Source organism: Thalia democratica, chromosome 6, assembly GCF_965202585.1.
Source record: "Thalia democratica chromosome 6, ktThaDemo2.hap1.1, whole genome shotgun sequence".
NCBI classification, from domain to species: Eukaryota; Metazoa; Chordata; class Thaliacea; order Salpida; family Salpidae; genus Thalia; species Thalia democratica.
In genome coordinates this window covers 18,667,748-18,687,996 of record NC_139170.1, presented here as the reverse complement: position 1 = coordinate 18,687,996, position 20,249 = coordinate 18,667,748, and the positions used below count along the sequence as shown (strand labels likewise).

The window sequence follows — 20,249 nt, the reverse complement described above, 5'->3', positions numbered from 1 at the left end:
TGCAAATAAGTTTTAAATATGGGGTAACTTTTTACAATGTTTTAATCATGGTTATCAGGTATTCGAAAATTATGTAATTTTGGTTAACAAGGATTACTTTCTGAAATTTATTAGAAATACTTGATCAGGAATACTTTTTGGATGATTTACAGTTAGTTGTATTTTCTTTCCTATTCTGTTGTATATAACTAGATAGTTTTTACTTATACTTTGAGATGAAAATTATGAGCATTATGCTATGATTTAATTATGTTGTTGTTGCTTTACACAGTTTTCATAAATGCATTTTATCAATATTTAAATAGTATTTAGAAAACAAGGTATAAAAAAAGGTGTATTCAACATAAAAGCTGATCGAATTGTTTTCAAAAGGTGTAGACTTAACTAGAGTATTTATCCTATAATCTCTAATAAGAAAGTTAGTTTCACAAAGTTGCATTTATACCAACTTATATCTATCACTATTGTTATTATTTTGAATGTACAAAAGTTTTAATAGAGACGAATACAGAAAACATATCTTTGTATAACCGTGTTTGGTATCTTTAAGTGATTAATATGATTAAGATTTTCAATTAAAAAAAATCATTTTAAAGTTTGATTCTAAACAGTTGGCTTAACAATTAGGCAAATAAAAAGTTATATATATAAAAACAAGCGTATATAAATTACACAACAGCGTAAATCTTGCAATGCTTATACATAAAATGAAACTTGCAAAGTGTTGAAGCACTTTTAGATCCTTAATAAATAAAATGTTTTGCTCAAATTGTAAATTTACAGTAAAAATAATTTACATAAAATTAGAATACTCTAAAAACTTGAATTTTTGTTGTTGGCATATTTTTTACTCATAATATCATACTGGTTAGTTATGAAAACTAGTTAGTATGATTTTTAAACTTGATTTGTCTTTCTATAAATAACCTGCAACTTAGTTGTACCTAAATTATTGCACTAAGTAGTAAAATTCATAAAATGATCTTTTGACTATATGTGGAAGCAATAGATGAATAAATTTCTAATTGAGACGGTTTTATTGAAATTATAAATGCTTGATTATGTAAGATTATGGCTAAATTACAAACTTTAACTAAGTTTATTTAAATAAATCAGTACTAGAAATTTGTCGAACAGAATTGAACACTTTTCACGAAATTTAAATTGAATCTAATATTATTAGAAACTATAACACAAGCAGATTTAAAATTCAAAGGTTATAAAATTAGTTTAGAAAAAGATAGTTAACCTCTTTTTATTGGGTAGGTGCCAGAAATGTACGAGCGACACTTTTTAAATCAAAAAAGTAAAATTTTTAAATGAATTAGCAAACTACTGGTTCATTTATTGGAAACAACGTTAAAAAATTTTAATATAAAAATTCTTTGAACAGTTAAAGCTCGTGCAAAAGTGACACTCCGTGCATTTTTACCCGTTTATCTTTTTATTTGCAGCACTGCTGTATAGCTGATATAAAATTAATATCTATTATACTTTGTTATATAAATGCTTTGTAATACTATTAATTTTAGATAATTACAAAATACCGATAAACATAAATGTTAAGGTTGTATTGTACACTTAGTCGTTAAAGTTTTAAAGCGCTTCGATTCTAAGTTTTTCTTTTGTGTGAAAAGGTATCACTTAGAATTACTTTTTTCACACAACACTACGTTTAGAAGTCATTTAAACATTATAAAATATGAAGTTAAAACAAATTAACAAGTATTAAAAAATATTATACTGTGTGTAAGTATGGTCATACTTTTTCTATTTTTTAGTATTCTTACATACTTTTATTCAAAACTTTAGTATTTTGAAAGTTTAATATGTTTAAAGTTAATACTTTAATTCATATTTAGCTAAGTTAATGTTTTGAATATATATACTAAAACTTGTTTAAGTTTCTGTCTTAAAATTTCAAGAAATTTTAAAGTAAAGTTGTAGTCTTAATTTGTATGGAATTAAAAAGCTGTTTAGAGAGTTATCGAAGTGTACAATTATTATAAATAAATAAAATAATGATAACTAAGGCCCGTCAAATAAAAATTAATGAAAGGGCAAAATTTTTAGTTGAAAAACAAATTGTGCAAAACAAAAGATTAAGGTTTTTTTTTCAATTGAAAATTACAAACATGGTCTTTATTTAATTATATTGACAAAGTGGCCTTTTTAGTTCTTTATTTGTTAAAATCTTACATTAAACAGTTGATACCTTTTTGTATATTTGTTTTCAAGTACAGCTTTCGAAAAAAATGTTTTCTAATAAATCTGACCTGTTAATTATAATCCCTGCTTTTTTGTTTTAAAAGTTTCTAATGTGTTATTTATTGGGTTTTGTTAAGTATGAATTTTATCAAGAATAAAAATATCTTCAATACTTTTAAGTTTAGAAAACTTGTTGTAATGAATATACTTGCAGTAACTTCCCGCATAACTCTGCATGTTGAAACCTGATCACCAAGATAAATTGTAGATGTTGTGAACCGTGAAAGGTTGAAACTTAGATGTTGAACAATTATCATGATTAAAATTTTATTTTCATGCAGAGTTACGCGGCATGTTACTGTTTTTTCTTCTTATTTTCTTGTTTGTTATGCTTTTTTGTTGTTTTTATGTGTTATAATAATCGTTAAATACTTTTGTGTTTGTTTAATTTATTAGTTTTTCGGTTACTATTTATTAAGTTTTACTCATTCAAAAGCATCATAAGAGTTGTTTTTTTTTTTGAAGTTTTTATTGTATGTATTGTATTTATAACTTTTAGACTTGAAATTGATTACTGTAGTAGCTAAATTAATCTTTAAAACCCTACAGACTTTTTTAGTGTTAAATTTTTTTTGTTTTAGTTAAGAAAACTAAATAAATGCCAAATCAATTCTTTAGAAATTTTTTTATGCACTGTGACAAATCAAGTTAGATTTAGTGTTGTTTTAAAGTAAATAAACATATAATAACTGTCAATACTTCAATGAAAATATTTTTATAATTAGTTTATGACACTGCTTAGTTGAAAACAATTCAAACATATTACATTAATAAAACACCTTAAATTTTGGAAATAAGACTAACAAAAGTCTCTTCAAAAACTAAGAGGCAATTAAAACTAACTCATAAAACCGTTTTGTGCTTGATAAAGTCAGGGCAAAGTGTAAAGTATACAATAAGTTGAATACCGTTTAGTGATAACAGGAATGATTATTTGTTTTTTTTTTTGTTAAGTTATTGTTTATAAATATAGCATGTTTAAGATTGAGATTAAGTTTGATTTTAAAAAGCTAAAAATGGTTTTTACCTTAAATTCGATGAAGATGTTTTTATTTTCAAAAACTTCTTTTTGTTTTGAAAGTCCCTCATTCAAAATAGTTCAAGCTGCGTTAAGAAACAAAAAGGTACAGTTTGTTTTTTGTTATCTTTGTTAAAATTTAAAATAAGAATCAAGTAGTGGATGAAAACTGGAGCAGGATTAATATAGGTTTGTTTAATTTAGAATTTTGTTAATAACTTGTTCGGTTTAGAAATCAGTAATAAATTTCGGACTATATTTTCTGCGTAATTTTTAATATGTTTAAGCAGATGTTTTAAGATTTGGTGTTTATAAATAGTAAAAAAAACTTTTGTTGTAATTAACAATATCTTCTAGAGTAGTGGTCTTCACGGTGTGCACATAAAGTTTACTAAGGTAAATAATACTTTTGAAGTGACGTTTGTTTTGCTTTTTTCTATTAGAAAAAGCAAAATATAACATAATTTAATAGTTCTTAATACTTTTTTTAATACCCTTAAATTATTACAAAGAAGTGATTTAAATATAACTTATATATTTTATTATTTAGTGTGTACAGAAATTGTTTTTAAGTAATTTACCGTGCACAGCTTTTGAAAAAACTGAAAACCTTTGTTCTAGAAGACAAAATAATATTTAGTACTTATTAAACTTTAATTACTTATCAAAATACTCTAGACCAATAAGAATTAAATTAGCGTCATCAGCTAAATATTTAAAAATGTAAATCTAATACTAATTTGCTACATAAAATGTGTGTCCATAAAAATTAATATAGTAAAATTTTAACTTCACCAAAAACACTCATCAATACCAGAGTAAATTATTAGTTTTTCAAATATATCTTTGTCAAGTTTGTTTTGAAAAACGATCTTAAACGATTATATTACTAAAGAAGGAATACTGTTTACAGACAATGATTAAAAGTCTTTATAAATACTTTTAAAAAGGTGAGTATTTAAGTCCGATTAGTTTAAATAATCTAAAAATTTCGACATGCCAAGAAAAATTTGATAGAATAAGATTAGTTAAAAATTAGAAAGGTTTTTTTTTATTGATACTGAGTACATATTAGTAATAAAAGGAATATAACTTAACACTGCTAGTTAAAAACTATATTCTTAGAGTTGTAGATAACTGTCTCTATTTTTTTTATGAGAATATACCGAATTGTTTTTTAGTAAAACAGTATTTTATAAACTTAAAAATTTTTAAGATAATAATATAATCAATTCATTTATTATCTTTCAACTCTTAAATTAACGTATATTTTTCCTGTTTAGTTGGTTCAGAAAAAAATGTTACAATAAATAAATTAATATTTTAACGGTCTAAGTTTAGGTGTATTATTAAATTTAAACTTTAAGAAATTATAGTATTTTTATTTACAAAACCTTTGCATAAAACTTGTAGTTAGGAGATTTTTGTTTAGAATCGTAAAATTGATCAACATATATTTAAGTTATTTAACAAATATTTTGAGTAAGTAGTCACAGCTTGATAGTTTTAAGTTAAAGTATATAGACATATCTTCAACTGAAAAATGTAATTGATTTCAAATAGTTAAACCTATTTTTAACGATTAGGAAAAATGAAAACTAGTTGTTTTCGAATTTGAGAAAGACTAAAAGAACAAATTTATTAGTTGAAAAATTTAATTATAAAGTAATGATTCACTCACTTTAATATGAGACTAATGAGATCTTAATTTACTATATAATTCTTATTCAAATAAAGCCTATTTTTGTATATAGATAAGGATTTGATTGTTACTGAATATCACTGATTATCTAAACTTGTGTTCATCTTCTTAAATTCAAGTTGAGAACTTTGATTGTTACTGCTGAAATAAACTATTACTATACGAGAACTGAAAGTATCAACTAATTTTGTAAGTTAGCGTAAAAAACACTTAGAACTTTTTTGAAAATATTTATTAAGTTTTTTTTAATTTTTACGGAGTTCTATAGAAAGCAAATAAACCATAAATCACAAAAATTTTTTTTTTGCTATTTTTCATCTCAAATGGTAAATTTTATTAATCATTTAAAGATTTAAACAATAGATCAAAGAGGGTATACTAAAAATAAAGGTAAGCAGATGTGGTTTTAGACAAAAATAATAAATAAGTCAAATTCCTATGAACTTTAACTTTTATTGCCATATTTCAAAAGCATAACTTAGTTATTTGTGGAAGTTTATAAGGTATTAGTCTGTTTAATTAAAATGCTCTACGTTTATCAATTTGCGTTTTAATTTATATTAATTACCAAAAGGAACGAAAAATAAAAAAATATAATTTTTTATGTAAATATTTGAAAAGTAAAAACTAATTAAATGTTTACATAAAACTTATATATAAAAAAAAATTTTAGAAGTTATTTTCGTAGAATTTAAGATTCAAAAGTGAAATTTTTAGGGACAACGCTCTTATTAAGCTTACTTAAACAATCTAGCGGTTTAGAAACTTAAGAGTTGTTCAAACTTAATTTGCATATTAAATAAATGACCAAGAAACCATATCATTTACAACTGCTAGATTTACAATTTATAAATTATTGATATTTTCGTTCAATTTATGTTTCGGATTTCTTTGTGTTAGGTATAATCTAGTTATTTGAATATTAAGACATTATTTTTGAAGTTAAGAAAACTTACTAATTTTTCAAAGTTTACAACTATATATCATTTTTACTACTAAATTTTTTTAAGCTTCCTTGCTATCGATAAATTACGTTTATAACTAAACATTTTTTTCCTTTATAGAACTATCCTAAGGCTGAAATGTAGCAATTTTATAATAGTTCTGTTCATAGAGTGAAATAAGCTTTTAGAAGACTTTAAATTTATTTTATTAAGCAAAAACAAGCTTATACAACTTAATGAATTTACACGAGTTGTAATATTAGGATTTTAATGTATAAATATTCATTCAAAGTCCAATTTATAAATTTATTAGTTGAATAGTTTTTAAAAATTATAAATTGCTAGAATTGTGAATTAAAAAAGAAGAACTTTTAGTATGTGTTTTTAGAAACGTTAGTATAAATTAATTGTATTAGGAAAAACTGCTGATACACACTATTTATTTTACAACTGCTTATTATTGATAACTGTTTGTTTTACAACTATTAAAAAAAAAAATTTTTGTTTAGTTTAACTCAGTAGTTCATAAAGTACTTGGGAAAAATCGCCCCTTTAGTTAAAGAAACTGTTAATTTTAAGTTTGTTGTGTTCTTATAAGTTTTACATAAAATAAGCGATACCTTCCACTTTTAGAAACACTGGCTAAACTAAATATTTTAAATTACAGATTTTCAAAGCGTTAAAACATAAAGGGTTGTCACTTTACCTGAAATTTGACAAATTTTGAAAAAAAAAAAACTAGAATTTTGAACAAAGATCACTAAAAAACTCTGGAATTTTCTCATGTTCAGTAGCAAAACTTCGATTTGACTCAAAAAATCTATCATATAAATAGAATTTTTTTGTCATCATCAAAAAATTATTTTATTAAAAAACATATTTAAAGTAGCTTTACAGTATTTTTAAACTAGTCTACACAGCTTCTTACCCAGATTAACTTTAAACTAGAAATAGACCCAAAAATATCTACTTTTAAAAATTTGAATAAATTTAGAATCCCTTGAAAAACTTTTGAAAAAACGAGTGGTAACCCTGAACGTATTATTTGCAGAGCTTAAAGCAAAAATGTTAGTATATTTGTAACCTAAAGTTTGCAGCGAGATGTATTGTAGTATAAAAATGCAGTAGGTAACACTAAATTAAGGTTTTTTTTAAATTCATTATCTACTTAATTTAGTATTTAACACATAATTAACTACGTAACCAAGAAACTTACTCTTTTTAAGTTTAGCTACATCTAGTTGTGTAACTACTTACATTTTTCGTATTACTATTGTTTCAATCAATAGTAAGTTCTTTTTTTTTCATTACAAATACTTCATTTTACATTAGATCGCTTAAAGAAGAAACTTTTTGCGTGACAACAAGTTTTGTTTTTCTTTTTTTTTTCAAAATTTTAAAGTTTAACAAATTTTTTTTAAGTATTATATTTTCAAAAAACGCATTTTAAAATCAATAATTTCTAATATATTTTTCAGATGTTTTTATAAAGTATTTAATGTAAAAAATATGGATTCCCTTTGAAATAAATTGTGCTTTGATGATGCTAAAATTTCAAGCCAACTGTACAAATGAACTGTTTGCTGAAAGATAAAAACTAGATTTCATTGAAACAATTAAAGAAGTCACAAATGAACACGTGAAGATTAAGAACATGATTATTAGTTATATATTATTTAAATCGAGAGATAAAACATTGTTTAAAATCGTTAATGAGACCAAAAGGAGAAGTTTTAAGTTTATCTCATTCTAAACGTTTTTGGAATTTGTTCATCGTCTTAACTATATAAGAAGACGTTAATAAAGTTAATAGTTAAATGCAATATGTAAAAAGTATATGAAACGAATTTTATGTATTAAACATTAATAAACAAGTTATAATTATACATAACAACAATTTTTAATAAAGTACTTTAGTAAAATAGAGTTTTATTTATATATCAACGTGAAGAAAAAAATAAACTTGAACTTTTGTAATTCAAACGACATTGAAGTGAAAAATATAAAGAAAAATTAATAGCAAAAAATTTATTGAAAAAGTACGCTTACCTTGTACTTAGGAAAGGTAATATAAACTGTTTAAAAAAATAATAAATAAGAAAAAAAAGAAATTTTTGTGAAAATATTGCAAAAGATCGAAGTTTTTACAAAAAGTTTGTATATAGCTCTTATTGCAACTTGATAAACTAATTGCACTTGCGATATTTTTTTATTAGAAGATCATCATTATCTTCTAGATTGGATTATATTGATGAATTCAGGTTTCAATGAAGCAGCTCCGCACAGAAATCCGTCAATGTCTGGCTGATTTCCTAAACTTTTGCAGTTGACTGAATTTACTGACCCTGAGTTTAAGTATTTGTTTAATTATCAATTTTATAACTCAAACAGTAGACTTAAAATTAACATATAATTTTATATTTTTTATGGCACACAACATTAGAATGTTTATAGATGTTATATTTCACTTTTATATAGTTCATCTGTACAAAGTAATGCCTTTTACGTTCTTGTAAGACAAACAATCCGAATTGACAAAGTAATGTTTTTTTTACCGCAAATCCCTATGATAAAAAATAAAAATTACCCTAGATCATTTTCAACTTACCTCCATATATGATTCTGACTTGGGTAGCGACACTCAATGAAACATTGTCGTTCAGCCACGCCCTTATCTTGCGGTGTACATCTTGTGCCTGTTGAGGGGTGGCGGTCCGCCCAGTACCGATGGCCCACACCGGCTCGTATGCTATCACAACACGGCTCCAATCTTCCACGCAGCCTAAAAACATACTAACGTTCTGAAATACTGTACTGTAACTTTACAAACATATACAATCGTTTGTTGAATTTATTAACTTTTTAAAACATTGATACTAACGAATTACCCAATACATTTAAGTAGCTAGTAAGAAAAATTCCTATACTGTTTGTTATAAAGTAAATACTACATATATTTTTGTTGATTAACAAATTACTTTTATTAAAAACAACTTTTACGTGCTAAAATTAGTACGCATAAAAACTAATAAAAAGTCTTATTTTGTACAGTGTTGGTAAGTAAGGATTAGTTATATAAAATAAATAAGTTTATTTATTAAGGAAAGTTTAAAGGTGCAAACCTCTTATTAGCTGCTAAAATAGCCAGAGTTAATACCCAATTACGAACAAACATACGTCTGTTATTTTTAAAGTACAATAAATTACTGAGATGTAAAAAAAAAATATATATATTTTATATCCTAGTTATAGACTCGTTTAAATGCTTATTTGTACTGTGCACAAAGACTATGATCATAATAATGACAATGTTGTTTAAATATATTAGCAATTTAGGAATAAGAACCTGTTTCATTTGTTAAAAGTAAAAACTAATGAGCGGATAAAAAACACGACACAGAATAACTAGTATCAAAAAGTGCCGCTTTATTATTATTTTTTACATTTACTTAAATTTTTTGTTTAAAGTTAATTTTTAAAAACAAGATTCATTAATGTTAACAAAAATATTAAATAAAAAAATTAATGTATAAACAGCGAAGAAAAAGTTATGAGTATAAAACAATATTTAAAGTATCCAAGTCAAATCTAAAAATAGATTAAAGTTATTGTGTCTAACGACATACAACATAAAAACTTACATATAAAAGACTTAAAAAGTACACCGTCTAAACAAATACTATTTAAAGTCATACATCATTTTAATTTGTGAGATTATTTTTTTAATAATTTTGTTAATAGAAAATTTACTGTCTCCTTTTTATTAAAGCTATGGATTTGCAGAAACAAAACAAAAAATGTGCTTGTTGATTTTGAAAATAGTCAAACGAACAAAAGTAACTAAAAAACCTTTTAAGTACTTGAGCTGTTCAAAAACGACTTTTTCTGTTCTCTTTCCTTCTCTATCGGCAAGTGACTCGCCAATACAAGCAATTACAAACAATCCGGATTTCAGTGCATGTTTTGTCTATGTAAAACACGACACAGTTTAGACAAAGACATAAAACGATCCCCAAAAATAAAGTAGAAGCTAATATAAAAATATTACTACTTTCAGAAAATATATTGTTAAAATTTATTTAAAATACATTTTCTACTTAATCGAATTTATTTCAATTTAAAACTAAAATCTTAAAAAAGTATCTTAATTTAACAAATCAGTAAAGTAGTTTTAGTTAAAGTAGTTAAACGAAATATACAGCGTAAGCCAATGTTTTTTATTGAATACTTTTACAGTTTCCATACTTTTATTTTTAAAAGAATTACAACCATGTACTTATTCAGATCCTTATATTTTCTTTAAACAAAACCTTTAAAGAGTAAATAAGCAATAAAATATTTTGTCTTACTTACTTTCTGGGCAATCAAAGTATCATCTTCACCAAAACAATTTTTACGCTCGGAATGTCCTAAAATGACCCAGTTAATTCCCATATCTCTAAGCATTCCTGGACTGTAAGTAAAATGAAGCATTTCAAATTAGTCAAAATAATTTAAATATTTCTCCATTAAAAAAAAGGTAAGTTATTAATTGTGACAAATAAAATTTAAAAAAGGTACAAAATAACAGGTAAACCTTCGTGAAACACCAAATTTATTTCGTTAAAAAGAAAGAAGTTCAATAACAACTCATATTTCATGTATCAGCTTTAAATTTTTTATTTAATTAAATTTCAACAAAAATATAAATCAAAATATAAATTAACAAATGCAAATATAACTCTGAACAGTATAAGTATTTAAAAGAATCTATAAAATAAATTGTATAGTAACTTAAAAAAAACTAAAGCATAAAAGCTAAATTGGTTATATAAATTAACTTTTTTCATTGTGGGTACAAAAAGTTTAAAATTTTTTATAATAATTTTTATCAGACAGCTTGATAGAAATACTTAAAAACACAATCTTTATTTTATTGATATAAATTTTAATCCATTATAAAGTTAGTGGTTGAACATATTGTTTTCCTAGCTATTTCTCTAAATGTGCTTACTGTAGTAATTACTAGTCTTATTATTGTAAAAGTTTATCAGATTATGAGCATGCAAAGCACTTAAAAAATAATGATCTATGCTATACTAATTAGAAAAATAAGATCAAAAAGTTACGTTTTTACTGTAAATGTCTAAAAAAAATTTAAATATCAAATAAGGAAATTATATAAAGACAAAAATATGGTTGATGATAAATTTTAATGAAAACTTTACATTAGTATTTGTTAAATAATACAAACAAGAAATCTAAAAATAACATATAGCAATGTAAAAAATAAATATTTCACTGTTAAAATATTAAGTAAATTAAATTAAAAGACAATAACCAACTTATAAAAGCTAAACTAATATATTTGATTATTATCTTTGAGGGTTATGTTTGATATGTTAAATTATTTTCTTAACTTCTAAACAAACAACCCCATGTGAGAAAAAAAAAAGATTATTTGTTTAACTGTTGTCTAAATTTTGAAAATCTTATAAGAATGCTTATTTTTCAAGACTAACTAAGTTATACTCTAAAAATTATGCAGATTGGTTTTTAAAGTATAAAATCACAGTTATAACTAGATAAATATACGAAAAAAAGTATTATAGGGTTGTTAAGATCTTATTTTATAAGTTTTTACTAAGCTACAAGATGTTTTTAACAGACTTTAAAAACTCAAAATAAATCTTGAGATATAGCCGGTCTGAGTCGGAGGCAACAATAGGATCCTTATGGGAGGCGCAAATAAAACGGCAAATAACTATAAATCACTAAAAATCTATCTTCTCCTACGTTTTTTGAGATAACTACCTCAAATTTTAAAACTCTTTCAGACAAATTTTTAAAAATATATTAAGGAACACTTCCTAAAATGTTTCGGTAGTTATCTCAAAAAACGTAGAAGATGGATTTTTAGTGAAATAGTCTATTTTTGCCGTTTTAGTTTGCGCGTCCTATAAGGAACCTATTGTTGCCTTTAATTTTGACTGGCTATATCTCAAAAATTATTTAGAATTTTTTAAATCCGTAAAAAGCATCTGTAGCTTGGTAAAAACTATATAAAAAAAGATAAAAAAAAAAAAAAAAAGTGATTTCCATCCCTATGCCCACCTTTATGTTAAAAAACCTATTAACTTACAAAAATTTTGATTATTTTATTAAAAAACATTTGTTTGGGTTTGTAATTATATTATCTGCAAAAACTAGTGATCCGCCTGATATTAAACCAAATACAGCCAAATTAGATTTTTCTCCAGATCAAAATTCGGCCGTATTCTAAGCAAAAAATATATATCACTAGTTGCTAAAAACCTTTTTTAACAAAAAATGTAGCTAAGTTTTGTCTTAATTCAAGCAGTCTATATTAAATTAATAAAATGTAACTGTGTAGGAAATAAGTAACATACTGTGCATAACTGCAAAGATATAAGATAGTTCCTAAAAACTTTAATAAATTAGAGAAACTTGAATAAAATGTATTTATGTATTTTTTATTATTTCTACACATCAAAATGAAAAATGCATGTATTAGGAAAATAACATAACCTTATCTACTTTAATTAGTATTACTATAAACTGAAGACCCCTTAAAGGGTGAAACTGAGTTTTACAAATAAAATTTTGATTAATTAATGTTGTATAACTATAAACTTAGATAATTACCTTACTTCACCAGTGTAAGCTCCTTTCTCATACTTATAACAGTTTTGAGCAGCAATTTGCACCTGTGAATGTCCATAAATTCTATCGAGGCAATACTGAAGATAAATGTTAGGGGGAGCAATGACAACATCTGTTTAAATCAAAATTTAATATGTATCAGATTAAATATTATAAAGCTTAAAATTTACAGATCTAAACAAGCAAAGCCTACCAGAAAATCAATTAACTTTTTTGTTTGTTGAGGGTATTTAGCTGCTCATAATATGTTATATAAAACAAAGGTACATAACAAACTGTGCATAAGTACGCACAACATGTATTTATGTTTATAAATAAAACAAATGCTATTAGTACTTAATAAAACAAGACATGAAAATGTATCTTAAAATTTTAAACAATATTAACTGTAAATTGAATTTTGGTGTATAGCAACATTTCCATAACTTTATACCTAGTACTGTGACCAAACTTTTATCTTAAATTCAATATTACTTGACTTTTACTTTAAAAATATATTTAAATACTTTAGAAATTATAGATTTGTTAACTTTTATAACTCTTTTTTTTTTCAGTTCAGAAGTAGATTTAACTAACTCAGCTAAAACCAATGTTTTTAATTTAAAACTTATAACCAATAAATTGTTAATAAAAAATAAATTGTTTTAGTTTGATTTTTTTTTTTGTTAAACTGATTTAATACTTTATCAATTAAGTTTTTTATTGTCTGTTTTAATTTTTTGGTTTGTTGAAAAAATGATTACACATTACATAAACATTAGAAATTTTTGTGTGCATTTCATTATAAACATTTCATAACATAAAATAGGTATATTATTAAAAGAAAAAACTATGTCGATAATTCCAAAAAAACTTGCCCAACATTGCCAGATTAGAGAGGATGCACAATACTAAGAAAAAATAATAATATAACTTAGGAGAGAGACTACAATTTTTAAATACCAACAGTATTACAGAAAGATAATACACATTTTTTAAGGTCTGAAAACATTTTAGTTTTAATTGAAACTTTTTTAATATTAAATAAAATTTAAAACAAACAAATCTGCACAATAAACTTAATCTTATAATACATTGTGAGTTTAAACATATAAGAACAATCTATTAAAAAATTAACATATAAAGTAATAAATAATAGTAATAAACTATATACTAAACAATAAACGTTGATAAATTTTTTAAATGTACAAATAGTTGTAAAATATTATTTGAAGGTTATCAGGTTGATTTTTTTTTTAGTTTTTGTTAGTACATTTTTAGACAAACTTTTTTTAAAGGTCTTTATTAATTAAAAATTGTATCTAATTTTAAAAATTTAGAAGATCAAAATTGGGTAGTTCGATACTTTATGAAATAAGCAAACTAAAACCATTGAAAAGACTATTTTTATTTTTAAGCAATCATTTTCAAGAAATCTCAGTCTAGTTTTTAATGTAATACACAATTTAGTTTTAAGTAATTGTCATATTTTTTTAATACTAGATAAAAGTATTCACTTGTTATACATGTTGAAAACATTACAATACAATACAATATTTTGTAAACATGCAACAATTTTTTTAATTTAAGGTATTTTCTAAAAAAATCTAACAAGAGATAGCATTTGATTGAATACTTTTCAATTTTAGATAAACTTGGCTATTAAAAATTTAAGATAACTAACCATATAACTAGTTTTGTTTTACTAATAATCTATAAAGGTATTTTCCAGTATATACTTTAAACTTTAAAAAAGGGTAAATGTTAATTTTTGTAAAATAATTTCGGACTCATCTACAGCCTTAACACATGTGTTTGTAGGCTAAAATCAAATTTCTGCTCACTTATCAGTCATTTAAAATTAATTACACATACTTTTCTTATTTAGTAACTTTTGTTCAGAATTATTTTTTCTTAGTTTTTATTTCAAGATAGTAATTTTGTTTTTGTTAATAATACTTTTTTTGAATTTATTTTTACTTAATTTTTTATAAACAGGGTTGCTACTTGTTTTTTCAAAAATTTTTCCAGATTTTCCAAATTTCTTCCAGATGTTTAAAAGTACACATTTTTGGGTCTATTTTTAGTTTAAAGTTAAGTTTAAGGTAAAAAACTGTGTTAAATAGTATAAAAATATTTTAAAGATACTGTTAAGCTACTTTAAATGTGTTTTTTAATAAAATAAAAATTTGATGATGACAAAAATTTTTAATTGGATGATAGATTTTGAGTCAAATCGAATTTTTACTACTGAACATGTTAAAATTGTTAAAATTCCAGATTTTTCCAGGATTTTTTAATGATTTTTGATCAAAATTTTCCCAATTCAGGTTTTTTTTGCCTAAATTGTTAAACTCCAGGTCTTTCCAGGATTTAAGGTAAAGTGGCAACCCTGTATACAGCAAAAATTTATAAATAAATGCTTATAGATTTAATTTTGTAAAAATAAATAGATTTATGGCAACAAAAACACAAGGTTGTTAACATATTTGACTACAAGTAGTTCTTACTTTTTGCACAAAAGTTGGTACTTATTAGATTTTACCTGTGTTTGCTTGTGAAACATTATTTAGATTGGTAATTATAGTATCCAATAATTTTCTATCTCCATTCATTTTCATGTTTCCACCCACAAAGAAACGTCTACTATTGAAACTCATTTTAAGTAAAATGTTAATATAGATGTTTCTATAAAAAAATATTCATAACATTAGTTATAGATAATTTTAACCATAGAAAAGATAATCATACTTTTTACTATAATATTTTTAAGTTTTTGTTGATGATAATTGTTTACATAAAGTGTATTTTAATATGTTAACAGGCCACTAGCTGTCATAGTTACAACTTTCTGTTTCTATGAGCTTGGAAAATAACTAGCAAGATCATTCATGATTGTAGACTGTATAGTAGGGGTGGGCAACGTACGGGCCGCGGTCCGAATCCGGCCTGCAGAGTGAAAATGACCGGCCCCTGACTTTTTTTAAATTCAATGGAATCCGGACCGCCAAGATTAATATTTAAATTTGTTCAAATAAACTTAAGATTGTTATTGTAATATTCCAGCCCAGGGTATTACATTTGATGTTAGACTAAAAAAAAATATATACACTTTCTTTGACCTTGATGTTTTTTTATAAACCAATCCATCGAACATATGTATGACTGTATGAGCGTCTAATTATTTCTCATGTTCAATAAACAGAATTTAATATTATTGCGGATATAATTAATGTTTTTAAATAAAATTTTTAACTTTAAAATGTTTTTGACTAAATGCAAGTATAATTATTGTTTAACTAAGTACGTTGTATTAAAGCAGTAAACATAAGACTACTTTAGTTTAGTCTTCTTTAATCTTTTATAAAATTATAATATTTAAATATAAATGCTTATCGTCAAAAGATTTATAGAGTACAAATCAAAATTACAATTGGTTGTACTCACAAAGGAAGTTTTTAATATAATATTCATTTATTCAATGTAATTTTTTCAACTAAAAATTCATAGTTTATTAAAATTAAATAAACTTTTTGTAACTATTTTTGTAGTTACTGTACGGAAATTGATTAGGTACGCACTTTGAACCCAGAAAAAAATTGACGTGAAAATCGTTTCTTGCATTCTTGAGAATACAATAACCCTTCTCATAACAAATAACTTAGTGCCTTTCTTACGTTAGTTTGAGACTTAGTGCCTTTCTTACGCGGTCGCGTACTTTTTAGAGTGCGTACGTTATAGATGTCTCAGATGTCTGTAGAGCTTAAAAAAGCATGCATTGCATACATGTTTACTTTAGTAAGTGAAAAAATAATTTGTTACTATTATTTCAAAACTTTTTTTAAGTTTTGAGCTGAATTTTTGTAATCATTTAATAACACGACAACTATATTGAAAACTTTTCTTAGATTTTGACTTTATTGCATAAGATTTTTAAAAGTTATTTTTTTTAGTATACTTTAAACATAAAACTAAATATTAAATATTTCATTTACAATTAAATGTTCAAATAAACTAATTATAAAAAATTTACCATTGAAAAATTATTTTTTAGTTAAAGTAGAATATTTCGAAAAGTTCATGTAATTTTTACTATTAGTTTTCTTTTAAGTTATTATTAAATACTGCTGAAACGGATAAAAGTTAAGATAGCTATTAACTTTTTTTTTAATGATTTTTATATTATCTAATTGTCCCTAATGTACAAAAACAATTTGAAAAAAAAAGTTTTATATTTCTACATAACTTATGAAAAAATTTATTTAGTAAAAAAATGTCTGATTATGTAGATACCTTACTGATATTTTGTGTAAAATTTTACTTTATCAAAGCTAAAGAGATGGATACCTACAAAAGTTCACAAAATAAGAGTAATTGCTAAACGTTTATGAACTTGTGAATATCAACTTATTTCTTAGTCAACTTTAAATCAATATTGTACTTTTCGTAGCTATTTGATAAAAGTAATCAAACATAATCCAAAACTTATTTTTTACTAAATAATTACCTACTACAACTGAATTTGTTTAAAACAGCAAAAAATCTAAAACTTAAAGTAAATAATAGGTAATTAACTTTACCACACGATCAACAACAAGAGCATCTGACTTTGTCTATATTTAGACTCATGAGACTTTAGCTGGGAAATTTTTCCAATTTTGCCCACAAACGGGCCTGATGAGTTTTAACGTACATAACTCTAAATATATTAACTGCAGCCCGCGGAAGACGCTTTAGAATACAATGCGGCCTTACTTGTTCTAAAAAATTCCAACTACCACCAAATGCTTACTGACCTTTTTTTAGGTAATAAACTTATCAAATCAATTAAAATTAGTTAAAAAAAAAATTCTGTAAGTTTTTAAAATATTAAATACTTAAAAACTACATATTTAAATTTTTCATCGTTGTGCTTACTTGTAATACTAATTTACAATAATCTGTAAATTTTTATTAGTATAGATATTTACTTAAGTTTAAACTTATGTAGAGTTATATAAAAATCCTTTTTCTTGTAGTTATCAGATAGCATAGGATAATAAAAGTTTAAAAACAACAAATTACAAGTATAAAATATATATTTTACTTACAATGTTTAACGTCTACTGTTTAATCAACATTTTTTTACGAATTTTTTTGTTAAAAAGTATTCTTAATTAAAAAAAAAATCCAAAAAAAAAATTCAAATAACTTTTTTTTTAGATTGTAACTTAAAGTTAATTCAATAAACCTGTATTTACTTTTTGATGTCTTAAACAGAGATATAAGTATGTAAAACAAGTATACTATTAATTAATTTTTTACAAATATGCCAATAGTTTAAATCTAAAGATAACACTTTAACATTAAACATTAAAGTTTTAATTTACATATTATTAGTCTCAGTATAATATTGTTTATTGAACGAAAAAAAAAATTGCTAAAAATATTTTGTCTTAGGAACTGGTTAACGAAAAAACCTTTCAGTTATCGAGTCGCACACCACTTGGATACAGTTCTGTTCTGACTTGTGTTCTTATATGATTTTATTAAATTAAGTAGTTTTTCCCAAAAACAAAATCATACGTTATTTTCGATGTAGTCTTTAGAAATTGTCTGTTTTTTTGTTTCAAAAAATTTAATAAAAAAAATATTGAAAATATACCGGAAAAATTAATAGAGTATTTAAAAATATAATTTTTTTAAATATGTTTATTATTATTGTTGACTATATATTTATAACGTTTAATTATAAACTTGATATTAAATAACAAGTTGAAAAAAATAATACTTTTGATTGTTGTACAAATACATTAAAGATCAATAATTAAATAAAAAAAATATAGATTAAATTCAGTTAAAATATTATAAGAGTAAAAATTAAGTTTAATTAATTACTTATACTTATGTTAACTAATAAATGTTAATTCATTTTAATCTGTGTATTACTGTTTAAAGTATTAAGTGTATTACTAAAATCACTTATAACATGTAGTTAGTTTTACAAAAGCTAATAAAATAAATAGTGTCTTACGCTATATAAAATTAGCAGACTTAAGTTTTAACAAATTAATCTTTTAAAATTTTTGTGAGCAGTAATGTCAAATTTAAAGTGTTTAAAACAAATTAATCAGTATATAAGTATAATGAACATTGTTAACTTACGTTTAGGAAAAGTTATCTGTACGAAATAAAGACATATATTTATTTTTTTTAGTTGGTTGTATAAGGTTAGAAAAGCTAAAATAGACTAACTAACTTTTACTACATACAGACTACATATATAAGCTAAAATAATGTTTTAATAACTTATTGGAGTTATATAATTAAACTGTATATGTAACTTGTAATAGGTATGTATTTTGATTAATTTTTATGTCTAAGTTAGAAATGAGTACTTAGTAGCTTTAAAAAACGTCAAAAAAAACAAAAAATTGATGCAGTTTAAAAGTTTTGTTTATAAACTAAGTATGCTTCTCAAAAATAGATTTTAGCACTTGATTCTTGAAAAAAATACATTATCATAGTTTATATTAAACTTAACAAAAGTTAGCTTTATCTGCAAATTTGATACAAAGTTATAGTACTAGTCCAAAATAATGAAAGATTGTTATAAATTTTTACTGTATAAACATACACTAATTTTTAGGAAGTAAACAAAAGTTTAAACCTGTTTTAAAGAAATAGATTACCTTCAAAACAACACGCGTAAAACATAATAAACTCTTTTATATAATTTTGTACAAATAATATATTTCGCAAAGTTAATTATTCTTTTTTGGTTTTCAAATAACACAAAAAAATGTTTTCAAACATTTTAAACTTTAAGATTTTTATATAAAAGTTGGTACTAGTTATGTAGAAACAAAAAAGTTGTTTTTTAAAAGGTATGAATGAACTTATCTAACATTTGGAGAAAAAATATAATGTTTAAAATACTTGTTTATTTAAAACTATAAACAAATTAGATTTTGTCACAAGAACATGTTTTGAAAAAGTTAAAAAAGTTAAATAAGTACATTTTCAGTATTAGCTGTTTTACAATATACTTTTGTCTGAAAGCTTAGAATTAGTTTAAAAATATTTTATTAACTAGCAAAGAGAAAGTACAACCACTATTACTAATTATTAGAGTAAAATATAACTAAAATTATAAATTTTAGCTTGTTTTTTTTAATTACATAGTATTTGTTAAAAATGCTCGTTAAAGTACTATTTAGAGTTGAAGTTATTTTATAAATTTTATTATGACCAACTTATCGTCTTATATTTTCACATATTAAACATGTTTATTACCTCGTATTTTAAAATTTTCCATTTATTATAAAAATGAAACAAAAAGTACAATCAAAAATTAAATGCAACACAAAAATATTTGGTAGTAAAATAGTCACAAGAAAAATTGTCAAAGTTTAGCTTTATTAAAAAAACCCATGATTGTTGTATTTTAAACTTAAGGTTAATTTTTTTTCTTCTTAAAATCAATAAATATTTTTTAGACAAGTACAAAATTAAAACCCCGAGAACTTTACTTCAAAGAAATTTGGTTTTGAACCGTTTTTAGTAGTGTCAGTTTAAAAGTTTTTAAAAAGAGTCTAAAACTTTGTTAATTCAAAAAACTGTTTTCAAATTTTTAATGGATAAGTTTTAGTTTACTAAAGTTTTTATAAACAAATTAATCTTTTAAACATTTTTA

At 23.5% G+C, this 20,249-nt stretch overlaps 1 protein-coding gene across 1 annotated transcript; it reads right to left on the bottom strand.

Moving 5' to 3' along the window:
- Positions 1-8,158: 8,158 nt before the first annotated feature.
- LOC145839565 (triosephosphate isomerase-like) lies at positions 8,159-15,234 on the bottom strand. Its single transcript, XM_082947175.1, has 6 exons — positions 15,120-15,234; positions 12,578-12,707; positions 10,286-10,385; positions 9,782-9,899; positions 8,541-8,714; positions 8,159-8,277 (listed from the first exon to the last, which is right to left on the bottom strand). Exons 1-6 carry the CDS (start codon positions 15,232-15,234, stop codon positions 8,159-8,161), a joined length of 756 nt encoding a protein of 251 aa, XP_082803301.1.
- Between the last annotated feature and the right edge of the window lie 5,015 nt (positions 15,235-20,249).

Bases quoted from the DNA above. Each gene is read 5' to 3' on its own strand.
- LOC145839565 (XM_082947175.1), bottom strand. From the start codon at position 15,234: ATGAGTTTCAATAGTAGACGTTTCTTTGTGGGTGGAAACATGAAAATG. The intron at 12,708-15,119 runs GTAAAATCTAAT...TGATTTAAACAG, and splicing joins TGTTTCACAAGCAAACACAG to ATGTTGTCATTGCTCCCCCT. The intron at 8,715-9,781 runs GTTTTTTAGTTA...GTATGTTTTTAG, and splicing joins ACAGCTCAAGTACTTAAAAG to GCTGCGTGGAAGATTGGAGC.